The following is a 13,625-nucleotide window of genomic DNA, read 5'->3' on the forward strand; positions in this document are numbered from 1 at the left end:
GCTCCTTTTTTTTTCTAAATAAATGTATTTGAGTTGGATTATTTTATCAATGTCTTTGCAGTGAATCAAAGCTGGAGTTGCACAAGGTCACTTGTCAGGGCCGAAGCAGACAAACAGGCTCAGACGGCGGGCTTCGGGGGGAGTTTGCTGTGAGAGACTCAAGGATTAGTCATGTATGGCCCGGAGAAACCAAGCCGGGCCCACGGACTAATTAGAGGTTAGCCTGTGTTGCGCTGCTTCAGTTTTCCCCCTGGTGGCAGCGCAGCCAGATACATGGCCGCATCCGTTTTTTTCCAGAGACTTCAGTTGAATTTAATGACAAGTTAGTCAACGAGTGATTTGTGGGAACGAAATGTTTCAACGGCTAGAAAAACAATACAGGAGTGTTTCTGTTTGTCCTGCGTTCTGATCACATTGGCATTTAAGATTTTACCAAACTCCCACTGTGATTCAATTCAGTCTCGAGTGAACATGCCGAATCCTGTGGATGTCTATGGAAGCCTTAAGTGGCCATCCTTTTTAATGTCTTTTTGTTTTCTTGCGATAACAGAATTCATAATTTGATTAAACTTTGGCAAACTGCATAGAAAACAATGGGGAAAAAAAAGACAGGAAGTGATGGCCCCTTTGGCCTTCCATAGATCTCAAAATATTCATTCACAGACTTGAAATTGTGAAAGAATTCATTTGGATTTTTTAATCTAGTTCCCAGGTTTTGTTTTTAAAATGTCTAGTTTTGTCTTGCAAGAGTTTTTTTTTCGGGATTATCTGGCATCCATCGGCGCCGGGGGAGTTAAAGCATCTCAGACTTCCAGTTTACTTCAGTGGTGCGTTTCTGTCTCCTCTCCAGGTCTGGATTTCCACGAGGACCTGCATCGCATCGGCGCAAAGGAAGGCCTGAAAGGCCGCAAACTCCAGAAGGCCATGGAGAGCTACGCTTGGAACATCACCGTCCTTAAGGTGAGCCGGCGTCAAGTAGAGAAGCAGCTGAGTAAACAATCTCCAGTGCTGCTTCTGAGATTAAGCAACATGGAGATTCAAGAACGCTCTCTGGACCGACCGTCTGTATTTACCTCCTCGCCTAATCCCTTAATCTCTTAATCAAATATTGCCGAATCCCGGTGCTGTTTTATTTATTTGCTTAAGAAGCAGTCTTAACAAGACACGATAAGATTCCTCGCACTTGTCTTCGGACGCGCCGACGCACCTCCATTGTTCGGCAGTTGGCTCAGCAAAATGCATTCTGGCCTCCGCCCACACCCGCGACACCGGAGATAAGGTTGCCCGTTGCCTTAATCGATCCTCGAGGTAAAACCTGAGCTGATTAAGCAACACGTGCTTCCCAGGGCCTGTTCGGAGTGTGTAAGGACAGAGCAGGAGCCAGGATATTTTTATCTCCGCACATCACCCTGAAATCATTTAACAGCCCCCGCCCCTTCCCGTCCCCCACGGCTCGCCGTTCGGTCCAAGATTTCCCGATTCATCTTTGTCTCCCGTCATCGGCCTCTACTGCACGGAAAACACCAAAAACAGCAAAGGGATCATTAATCTGTCAAGTACTTCTGTTAACGCTTGGTAATATCAGAAAAAAAATGTAAAGCACAATTCCCCAGAAACATGTTGCTACTGCTCCTTTTTCCTTATTTAATTTGACAAAACAGAAACTAATTAAAGAATCAAATCCTTCCTTTGAAAAAACAGGAAATGCACCGCAATCGGGTTTGACGGACAACCTCGGTGATTTACGATGACCGGGTCTGCCGCCGCGCTCCAGACTCACTGAATGATAAACCTAAAGGCTAGAAGAACATGAACTTAACTGACCGGTAACCTGATCAAGCCGGTGCTTCATATTCAACCAGATGAGAAAGTGCTCAGTTTATAAGGACTTCATGCAGTAAATGGTGACACTGAAATATTTTGTGCAATCTTTAATAAAGTCCCAGGAGGGAGACTGGAGCAGAGCTGTGGCTCCGGCCCGGGTGACTCGCCGTCGCCCCCCGAGGAGCAAAGCAGTATTACGTGTATATAATGGCGTGCGGCTGGACGAGACGCACGTTGAAGGTGATTGACAGAAAGAAAGAGACGGCAACCGAACAAGTCTCTTCACTCTGATGACGGCGGGATCCGGATGGAGTTCGGGGCGGTTGTTTTTTTTCTCGTCTTCTTATCTCGCCGCCGTTTCAGCAGCGGCAGAGACTCCGGCTCTATTACGATAAATAAGGCGTGAGATGAACCACTTTAGGAAAACAGACTCGCCGCGTCCCATTTGAGGCCGAACACGCAGTTAAGGAACATTTGGTCAAACTCTCACGGCCGTCTTGGATGCAGAGTGCTATTAGATCCGGTGCTCCGGGGACGCGCTGCATCGTTCACCGCCATGCGGCTGTGGATGCTGCAATGAGCAACCAAACGTACGAGAGTAACACCGTTTTTCCGGGCTCGTAACAGTCGGACTCACTTTGATGGACGTTACAAGTCGACTCATTCCGTCTGACCTTCACCGCCCACTCTTCATATTCTTCACTCGCAATCATTGTCTCGTATTTAACGTTCTCCGAAAAGCCGGCGTCTAACTGAGGAGGCCGGCAGCCACGCTCAGTTATTCCACCTTTCGACCCCTGTGGATCCTCAGCGAGGGCCGGGAGGCCGCTAGATAAGAGAGCCCGCGAGAAAGCGAGGGAGGCGCCGTCTCCCAGAGTCCCTCTACAAACGCACTCTGACAGCTCCAGTCAGGGAAGGGAAAAAAAAAAAGACGAGGCTTTCATGATGAATAACATATTTCTCCATTCTTACCCGAGATACTCAGTCTGTCATTCACTGCGCTCCACATCAGGAGGCGAGCGAAACCAGAGAGACGGAAAGAGGAGAATCCTTTACAGTCGAATTACAGGCCACAAAAACGCACAGTTTTCTCCCTAATCCCCCCTCAAGTCACCCACTGCCCTGCGTATTGAATTCCCTGCCTCACAGAGGTCCTGGTTAACTATCTTAAACTCCCTCTTAGTCGGACCCTCCGTCTGCCGCTGCTTTGCCGCAGAAACACACGGGAGTGTAACAATCTCGATCCCGCTCGATATACGCTCACTCAGACTCACACAAGTTTCATTAAACCCCTTTTGCAGGTTGTTGTCTGGGAAACGTTAGTTTGGTCGCAATTTCTTCTTATTTTAGAGCCCAGTCACAAAAGTGGCAACCAAAGCCTAGTTTCTAACCTTCCAGTGTAGGCCAGTAAAGATGGGGGTCATCAAAAGGTCAGTCAAGTGAAATGGGGAACTCCACTGCGCCCTCCTGTGTTTCTATGCAATATCGCAGCAATTTTTTTTAGCCTCCCAATCGAGTCCTGATGCAAGGACCGGTTTAGATCTGAATTCCCATAAATCCGAATGGACGCAACCACTAAGCTGTTAATCACCCGCCTCTACCTGCAGCCCTGCAGTATTTCTCTCAGCTGCTAAATATCAGTATTTTTGAAGGGTTGATTGTGACAAGCGAGGATGAGATTAGGCTCCAACTTAAAGAAGATGTGACGGTGAGATTTAGAGACGCCCCTGCGTTGAGCTCAGCTCCCGTCCCCGTAGATATCTTGAGACCAGCCGCAGGGTTGAGCACACCCGTACCATCGCATCGCCATTTGTCTCCGGCGGGGTTGTTACAAGCTTCTCGCCGTCTTATTTTATGCCCGGTGAGTCATGACTTACATAATTTGCGCTTTTCAAACGTATGACTTATTCATTCTGGCGTTTTGCGTGTCTAAGTGTCTCAGGTGAACGGCGGTCGCCGCGGCGGCATGTCGGGGGTCGAGACAGAGCAAAAAAAAGAGAATGGCTTTTTATCAAAAGGTGTGCTTCGGTATCTCCCTTTAGAAAACTGCTTTCTTTGTACGGCAGACGGGAAACTGGAGGAGGAGGAGGGTTACATCGCCGGACCCCCACCGCCACCCGCTGAAAACACCTTCGCTCTCAGGGCCAACAATCTGCTCCTTTGTTCAGTGGCTCAACACTGCCTCCTTCTGTACTTGATCTGCCATTACACTTCCTATTCCACTTCTTTTTTTACTTAGTTCATCATGTTTATTGTGTTTATCCACAAGGTTTATTCATCCCATGATTGAAAATCAGATATTTTTAAAATGTTTACTGACTTTCTATGTACTCTTTAGTGGTCTACAATCCATGCATTCATTTTCTATCTTTGCTTATAGTGTATGGCTTCAGTCTGTGCTCGAGTTTTTTCCATGAATATTTCTCATTTAAGTTGCTTAAAATATTGTATTTGTCGAGCGTCATGTCTTTTCAGGTTCGGCCTTTTGATTTTGTCTTCTTAAGCGTATGTTGTTAAGCTTCAGTTTACTTACAGCTGGATACGGGAAGTCTCCTTCAGTGCTCATTGGTTCGTTAATAAGATCTTCAATCCGACGGTCGGTCCAGCGAAGGAGGTGACCAGCTGTGAGGTGACGCCGATTCCATCCCTGCCGATCGTTCTCAGGATCCCGTATCTCTCTCCGTGTGTCTCCCTGCAGGGCCAGGCGGATCTGCTCAAACACGCCAAGAGCGAGGCGCTGGACACCCTGCGTCAGATCCACTGTGCGGCTCAGTCGTGTGGCCTCAGCAAGAATGGAGCGGCCTCCCCCCAGCCCCAGCACCACCCTCTCCACCAGCAGGTCCATTTCCCGCAACAGCAGCAGCCACAGCAGCCACAGCAGCCGCAGCCGCAGCCGCAGCCGCCTCAGGCGAAGGCTCCCCTGCAGCCTCCGCTGCCGTACCTCTCACAAACTCAGACTCTGCCCCCGCAACCCCAACCCCAGTCGCATTTCCAGCCGCCAGCCCTCCCTCTGGTTCAAACTGTTACCAAGCCACCAGCCTACACCCAGCCCCCGCCCCCGCCCCTGACGCCGTTTCCGTTTCAGCTACAGAGCCAGCAACAGCAAAGGGCGGCGCCACCTCTGGACGCCATCCCAGAGAAAGAGGTGTTCAGCGACGACCCCATGGGGTCCTGCTGACCGGCAGCCTGTACCCACAGAGAGTCCCACCCACCGAGAGACAGAGAAGGCAGGGAGGAGAGGCAGGGAGACGTGAGGCGGAGGCAGGAGGCGACGAGCGGCGCCTCCAGAGGAAGGGAGATGGAGGAGCTGGCGGAGAGAATCAAAGAAATGATGATGGTGAGGAAGACGCGCCGCGTTAGAAGTGAGACACAAGTCTGAAAGAAAAAAGTGTCACAGCTTCTGTCCACAAGATGGCTTTTTGTTTTTGCCAAAGTCCCGACATCCATCTGTCGAGCGCTTATTGTTCGAGAGGGCGAGAAAAGAAGCGGAAGGTCGTCTGGCACCTTAACTATTCAAGCTTTCTCATGTCTAAATACAAAGAATCTCAACACTGAAAATTTCATTCTCAAATAACATTTCTCCAAATTGCTCAATATTCAATCTTTAAGAAAAGCTTGATGTGTGTCAAGGTTATCTTCCCCATCCCTTCACTGATTTATTGGTTCTAAAAAGGTTAACTTCGTTTTTCATTATTAAACCTATAAATCCCTGAAACTAGAGTGGACCAGAGGACGGCCCGCTCTTGACTGCCCCCCAGCGGACGCTTCAAACACTCGCCTGAAATTCCACCTTTCCATGACGGTGAGATTCGTCTCGAACTAAATACTGGAAGTACATCAGATGCTCCCTGGGGTCTTTCGCCCCGGTGACGACAGTTGGTCATTTGGTCCGTCTCTCTTGCTGTCAAGAAAAACTGTCGCCCGCCCGCTGAGGATGTAAAGACAGAAATATGTGCGTTGAGTATAAAAGCAATAAGCATCTTGTGGACCTCCAGCCGTTTGAGCGTGATGTCAACTTTGATCAGACGTTCTTTGTCTCTCATGAAAAGCAAACCGGGAACAAACTTCTGGGCCGCTTGTGTTTCAGACCCGAGGTTTTGTCCGATAGGCCCCGTTTCTCTCTGGGTGGCGCCGGTTCCACGCCTCCGCGGCGTGTGATCCGGCTCTGTGGGTACAGGCTTCCCTGACCGTCCGTGTTTTTTTTCATGGACGCAGATTTTGCCTTTTTATGATTTCCACGGACTCTTGGGCGTGGCTTTCAGCTTTTATTTCTTCACGCTTCGGCTTTTAATTTCTCCTCGCTTTTTGGTTTTAGCCACAGTTTAGTAACTCTCCCCACCAAGAATACGACCCCCCCCCTCCCCTTGCCGTGGCCGAGCTCTGTGGAACCTACGCTCATTCACAACATTACGGAGCGAATCGTCGGGATGTAATCAATGAAATAAACTCCACCGGCGCTCTGCTGGCGTTCGAACCTTCACCGGACCCGGCCCTCCTCCCTCCTCACACCTGGGATTTCACTTTTTCACCCCCTGGAATCCCCCCAGAGGAATCACCTGGTCTCCTTTCCCGGGAGCGGGGGAGGGGGCTTTGTGTGTGTGTGTGTGTGTGTGTGTGTGTGTGTGTGTGTGTGTGTGTGTGCGTGCGTGTGCGCGTGTGCGTGTGATGTGACGTGTCCCGTTTCCCCCAGACTGGAGGAACTCCTATGTCAATAAGTGGAATCACAACTGGAAGATTTTGGTGCAACAGGCCAATGGGGAGGTGATTCTGCTGTTCATAAACACACAATAAAGCAAATATAGTTGTAAACTATGACAAATGTGCGAAAGGAACATATAGTGCTATAATGATTCTTGTAGACACCAGAAACTAATAATTGATATTATAATTGTTGTTAGATCTGTTGATATATTGAATATTTTTTAACTTTACTTTCCGAAACCCGTCGTTCGGTGGTGCTGATGAGGGTCGGTATCAGCCACTTGAATGTTTGTGTCCGGCACGTCCAGCTGATACGTGTCTCACTGCAGAGTTAGAGCTCCCTTGAGTGGACCATTAAAAACTGGCTTCATTGTTCCTCCTCCCTCGTCTCCTTCATTCCTCCACGACCGGAGAAACGCCTGGAAACGTCCGGCTTTTACTGCCGTTCACTTCAAACCTGTCGTAAACTCTACTAATGTCAAAGCATTTCTGCAAATTGCACTTCAAGCACTGAGTAGACCATTATGTCCTACTAATGTACCTGTAATGATCTTTGCACTTGGATTAAATTCCCCTATAAATAGAGTCTATAAAAGGCTCTTTTTAAAATAGGTACTGCATATATTCACATACATCTGCACATTTTTTTTAATCATTTTTTAATTTTTTGCTCTGAGTCTTTTTATTGATATTTAGTATACAGGGTACATACAGACACAACGTAATATATAGAATATAACATAATACCCCATTAATAGAGCCCCTGTCCCCTCCATAATACTGTACAATTCAGTCACTTGATGTTGATTATATAAACAGCAGTGAAATTCTAAATAACAATTTAAAATTACACATTGAAAGAAAAAAAAAAACAAGTAAAAGAGATCAGTATTCAATAAATTAAATTCTAGCGGTGTGGACATGAAAAAAAGGCATAAATAAATATGCAAGTCAAGAGAAATCAAACAGAATCAAATCTAACATCAACCCCCCATGTCTCCATGTTTTTAAATAAGCTTCCCGTGTCGCACTGAATTTAGCCCCACAGCCTCTAGTGAATATTCTCCAGTGATCGACAATTAATTAATCAATCTTTTAAAGGTTGGGGGGGCGGGGTGTCTCTCCTTCCATCTGGCTCTGAGCAGCGGAAGACGTTCTTTGCTTGGTGACCGAAATGGGCGTCTTGTTGAGTCATTCCAATTAATGCAGCGACAGCAGACTGCTGTATGAATATTTGTAAGACGCCTAATAATGTTTGAATATCAACTGCCAGAAATTTTCTAGTTTTGTGGAAAAAAACAAAAGTGAGAATCCTCCCTCTCATTGTTTCTTTAATGATGGTAAGGATTCCAGGTTATATGTATTTAAGAGTGGACCCTCCCTTTGGAATCTGGTGTAAGTGTCAAAGTAAAGTCAGACATAGTTGGGAGGGAAATGAGTGAATTATACTGATGTAAAACTATGCAGCTGCAGGAACTTACAAAATAAGAGCAAAGGATATCAAACTTGAGCATAAATTGATCGAAGAGTGCAAATGTGTTGTCAATAAATAAGTCCTCTTTAAGCGACAGCTCACATTCTGGCCCGGCCAGGAGGAGCTCAGTCTGTGGTTGAAGGTGTAAATGGACTTTATTAGAAAAGTGCACAATATGACTGCTTTTCAGGAAGAAGATCGGCCTGATCCCTGTCCAAATTCTAAAAGATGGATTTGGGGTCAGTTCAGATATTGATTCCAAAATAGTGGGGGCTGGAGGGAAGTATGAATACATTGGTAACTATTCAGAGATGGATGGATGGATGGATGGATGGATGGATAGATAGATAGATAGATAGATCACACGCTGCTCTTGAGGGCCTGTAGAACCTGGATCTGAGGTTTTCAGTCTAGTAGTAATACTAAAAGTAAGAGAATTTGGAGAATTTTTCTTATTCTAGGGTTTGGTTTTTATTCTGTATAAACCTCTGTGTTGGTTTATCTATGGATACAAAAGAAGGATTCAGAGAAATAGAAAGGGTTGCCCTGAGATATATACAGAAATGGAGGTAACATTTTCTTTTTGATTGTACTGATTCTTCCTCCAAGCGACGAGGTAGTAAATGCCATTTGAGATGGCGTGACAGGAGAGAGAAATTTGCTTTAAAATGATTCATCCAGATTCCTTGTTTTTTACATTTTTGAGGGTGGACTTTAAGGGGGAATCAATTAGAGGTAATTTGCTTTGCTGCTGCTTTTGCTGGCATCATCTGAATTAAATATATTATGGCCTTTACTAAATGATGTACCCAAGTATACCAGGAAATACACAGCTATGAATGTAGTTCATTTACAAGTTGAGTAATACTCTTGCACCACTTTTCAAGAACACAGACAGGCTCCGTACTACTGAGATTATTTTTTTTTTGAGTCTAAGAAATTTTTGCATCTGAAATAGAAATGCTGCAAGAACAATCACTATTTACTTTAAGATAACCAATTGATCCCTGCCAGGCAAACAGCCAATCCCGGCTTCCGTCAGTCAGAGGGCCGCAGTGCCGCTCCAACTAGTACAAGATGCTTACAGTTGTTGAAGGAAATTTAAATACATTTTATTAATATAGATATAAACTACACTTGAATGGGAAGGTTGGTTGTGCAGTTAAATAGTTGAAATAAATCCCATCAGATTTTACACTAGCAGTGATTACTTCTGTTAGCTGTGCAGTCTTAGCTTGAATTAACCTATGCTTGGATTTCCAGCACAAGTGATTCCACGTACATCAACTGGAAGCTGTGAAAACTTTTTATCATGTATACTTTGTTTAACAAATATACAGCGTCAAGCACCGCAGCCTTTTGTGTTTGGAAACGAAGCCTCATTAGCATGACTTCTGAATGGGGATGTCGTCAGAACAGAGAAAAGGGCATCTTTGCTTTGCATGTGTTTGTAACCTGCGCTAAAGAGTCATTTGTCACACAAGTTAATTAACCTCCCTCCTTCGCGACCCGCCGTTCAGGAATGTCCTAATGGAGCGCTGGCCTGCAGCTACAAAGAGATACCTGTGTTCCATCAGGGGTCCGGTTGACGTTCCCAGGAAATGATCATCCCACTCATTAACTGCAGCATTCATGACCTCGGACTTCACAAATGGGCGGGTCGCTGTTATGTCGTGTTTTGTGGAAGGCCTGAAGGACGGGGCGCAGGGGCCAAACAGGAGCTATAAGAGGCGCACCTTCTCTCCTCGCCAAAGACAGAAGGTCGCAGAAGTTCCTCTCACACGAGCTAGAAGATGACAAGGTTCCCCGTCAGCTTCCAGGGAAGAACAAGGGAGGAATCGTCTCGCAGAGTAAGAGCTTCAACTTCTTTCTCTTAGCCTCATTTAATGAACAAAAAAAATAGTTACCCCCTTTCTATATTTGTGTTTCGTGAACCCCACCTTTGTATCTTAATGGCAAACTATAGTGCATAATTGATGATACTGTCCCTACCATTATTTTTATTTTTATTATATGCTATCACCATGTTTGTGGCTGTGTCTTTACCTTTAGGCGCATTTAATTACGCTTGCACAGTATATAACCGTGTAAAATATGATGTATATAATTACAAAATTAATCTTAAAAAAGCGTCTATAACAATTATACTGACTATATATGTATGTATATGTATAATCAAGTCAACTATATTGACTTGATTATATTGACTATATTGACACATCAAATGCATATAACATCCATCTTCTGTTTCCTTTTACTGATATTCAGATGAATTAATGTCCCCCATAAGAATAGATTTTATCTTTATCTAAAACCAAACATTTCAGATGTGAATCTACTTTATATACAGTAATGAATAAACTGAATCTGGATAGTTTCCCAGGAAACAATCAAAGGTAGATACAGTTCCTGAGCAACGTGTTTGCCGTGATGTAAAAAGATAAAAAAAGGATTGTTTATCATTCACCACATCTGAAGTGAGAGGACCGAACAACATTTCTTTTGGAATTTTAATAGTTTCTTCTTCGCCGCAGACGATCCTGGTCCTGGTCCTGATGCTGCTCCTGTGTCGGCTGACCTGCGATGCCGAGAGCGTGTCCGAGTGCTGCAGGCAGCCATCCCGGTCCTGCCGCCTCTTCGTGCTGCTCTGTCGGCCCGCAGGCAGGGTCCTGGGCGGGGCTCTCAGAGGAGACGCCGCCGCCGGCATCCTCACTTTGGGCAAACGCAAAGACGCCGAGTACCACCTGCAGAGCCGACTCCACCAGCTCCTCCAAGGGTCCAGGAACCAGGCGGCAGGGATTCTGACTATGGGTAGGAGGTCTGAGGACGGAACCGGAGCTCGGGATGGGCACTGGGGGTCAGTGACCGAGCCCCCCCGGGAGTCCCCAGCGCCCCTCCCAGCTTGAAGGTCATCAGTGACTATCACGCCCCCGTATTACAACAATCACAGACGTGCAAAGTGCATGTTATGGGAGAAAGAAAGATTTTTTTTTTTTTTCTCATGTCACAGACTGAATGTTTAAACTGTCAAATAGATATTAAATGTCATGTAAATAGTGAGGACTGTAATATTAAACCTGAGCTGAAAATACTTTCATTCGTTGATGGAAGCGCTGTTTTCTCATGTCAGTTTGCCACAGCAATATGATACAGATAGAAAAAAACAAGGGTGAAATAATGTTATCCGTTTGGTTAAAAAACAATGAGATATTATAAAGACAGGAATATAACATGAATACTTGTTTTAAAGGTAAGCTGTAATGTCTCAATAATGCCAAGAACAAAGGGAGCTGTCCAGCAACTATAAAGGGATAAAGTTGATGAACCACACAATGACGTAATGGGAAAGAGTAGTGGAAGATAGACTGAGAGCAGAAGTCAGCTTTTGCGAGGAGTAGTATGCTCTCATGCCTTGAAATAGTAATACAGATGCAGTCATACTTCCTTTAAGAATGCTGATGGAGAAGTGCAGAGAAGGCCAGAGAGAGGCCAAAGGCATTGTGCCTTTGTAGACCTAGAAAAAGCACATGACGGGGTGCCGAGAGAGGAACTATGGTATTGTATGAGGAAGTCTGGCGCGGCAGAAAAGGATGTTAGACTGGCGCAGGACATGTATGCTAGCTGTGAGATAGTGGTGAGGTGTGACGTAGGTGTGACAGAGTAGTCCAAGGTGTCGATGGGAGTGCATCAGGGATCAGCCTCGGGCCCCTTCCTGTTTGCAGTGGTGATGGACAGGCTGACAGATGAGATTAGGCAGGAATCTCCATGGACCATGATGTTTACAGATGACATTGTAATCTGGAGTGAGAGCAGGGAACAGGTGAAGGAAAATCTAGAAAGGCAGAATGGTATACTCTGGAAAGGAAATGAATGAAGGTTAGTTGCAGCAAGACAGAATAGTCGTGTGTCAATGAGAGGAACCCAAGTGGAACTGTGGAGGTAAAAAAGGTGGAGGGTTTTAAGTACTTAGTGTCAGCAGTCCAGAGCAATGGAGAGTGTGGAAAAGAGGTGAAAAAAGAGGTTCAGGCAGATTGGAACAGGTGGAGAAAGGTTTCAGGGGTTCTGTAGGATAGAAAAATGTCAGCCAGAATAAAAGGAAAGGCGTACAAGGCAGTTGTGAGACCAGCAGTGCTGTACGGTTTGAAGACAGTGGTACTGAGGAAAAGACAGGAAGCAGGGCTGGAGGTGGAGGAGATGAAGATGTTGAATTAAACTACCTATTGTTATAGAAACAATCGGTAGATAATCATACATAAAAGTACCACAGTAGTCCACAAAAGTACTGAACCTACAAGGACCCAGCTTTAAACAGTTGCTCTTTATAATGCATAGTCCTCTGTGTATTTGGGTGTGTGTGTATAGATTGATAGATTTATCTGTATTAACTATGAAAATGAGAGCAAATACAGAAAAATGTCATGTATATTCCAAATAAGTTATTCATCACATTCTTTGTATGTATGTAATTTTGACACCATTCGGTTGATATCTTCTTATTTTTACCTTGATATTGTGAGAAGTATTTTAGGTTGCCATGACAAACTAAAGTCCCCCTGGGATAAACATGGCAAGTCAATCAATCACCCAACATTTCTAGTATACATTTTTTTGGTTAGATTCAATTAAATGTTTTTTCTCTCTATTTTGGGTATCTTACGCATAAAGCCAGGACACGTCTTTGAGTTGATCGACGTCTGTGGGAACCAATTTATAACCTTCTTTTGTTTTCAGTGAATAGGAGTGATTTTGTGGGGAGAGAAAGGGGGCGCAGATTATCCACTATATAATTAAAAACATTTCGCAGCTTCCTGTTTGATTTCATCCAACGTGCACAGGAGAGGCCAGCATGCCGGGGAGTTCAGCTCCACAAGATGGCGCTGGCAGTGAAAGCCCAGGGAGTGAAAGGATGCTGCTGAGGACATGTTGGCTGAAAGGTATAAATACAGCTGTCACTTTCTTTAGTCTGTCTCAGAAGCGTGAGAAGTATCATAATAGCAGCGCTCTGACTTTCACTGAAATATTAATTCACACCTGGTTTGCTTAAAAGCTCTACAATACACTGTTTATTAATCTTTACATCTGTCAGGGTTTTATATTACATCTCCCCATCAAACAGGTTTCTGCTTGAACCAAACCCTCTTTTGTTCAGTTATTTTTTTTTTGTGTAAACAGATCTTCCATCCTCTCCCCTCCCCAGCTGCACCATCACAGGCTGCTTCCTTTCAAATGTGTTTTTGAGTACTGCTGAATGCTGCATAGGTGTTTGGATTTTCTGAATATTCCTTAGAAACTGACAGGAAACTACATTTATCTGGATCATTCCTCTACCTAACTTGTGAACCTGCAGACCCTGATCCTTCAGTATAAACCCACTGCTTTGTTTCCTCTTAGGAGCATTATGTAATGATTCATTAGAAACATAATGCGCACGTTTTTTTGCTTTATTGGTTTATTGATTTTTGTCCGTTTGCTTGAGTTGACTGCCCCCCGAGCCTTTTGTTTCATTAGATTCATTTATAAAAAAAATTCTTCACAAGTAAACTCCTCGTGTCTGTGATTTCATCCGACCCTCATCAGGAAGCTAAAACCCTGGCAAACTTTACTTTTTAGTCCTATAACTGATTTT

At 44.9% G+C, this 13,625-nt stretch overlaps 2 protein-coding genes across 2 annotated transcripts in view; both read left to right on the forward strand.

Moving 5' to 3' along the window:
* Positions 1-6,900, forward strand: part of LOC147217390 (inactive phospholipase C-like protein 2) — a 67,290-nt gene extending 60,390 nt beyond the window's left edge. Inside the window, exons 5-6 of the mRNA XM_086175498.1 lie at positions 851-960; positions 4,523-6,900. Coding sequence (XP_086031624.1) covers positions 851-960; positions 4,523-5,002 — 590 coding nt within the window. The 3' untranslated portion in view covers positions 5,003-6,900. The remainder of the gene's footprint in view (positions 1-850; positions 961-4,522) is intronic.
* A 2,862-nt stretch (positions 6,901-9,762) lies between these two features.
* hcrt (hypocretin (orexin) neuropeptide precursor) lies at positions 9,763-11,720 on the forward strand. Its single transcript, XM_086176097.1, has 2 exons — positions 9,763-9,849; positions 10,534-11,720. Exons 1-2 carry the CDS (start codon positions 9,793-9,795, stop codon positions 10,903-10,905), a joined length of 429 nt encoding a protein of 142 aa, XP_086032223.1. The 5' UTR covers positions 9,763-9,792; the 3' UTR covers positions 10,906-11,720.
* Positions 11,721-13,625: the final 1,905 nt, after the last annotated feature.

The sequence above is a fragment of the Fistularia commersonii genome, chromosome 28 (genome assembly GCF_037954325.1).
Source record: "Fistularia commersonii isolate RoL2024-O1a breed Wild chromosome 28, RoL_Fcom_v1.0, whole genome shotgun sequence".
In the NCBI taxonomy this organism is placed as follows: domain Eukaryota; kingdom Metazoa; phylum Chordata; class Actinopteri; order Syngnathiformes; family Fistulariidae; genus Fistularia; species Fistularia commersonii.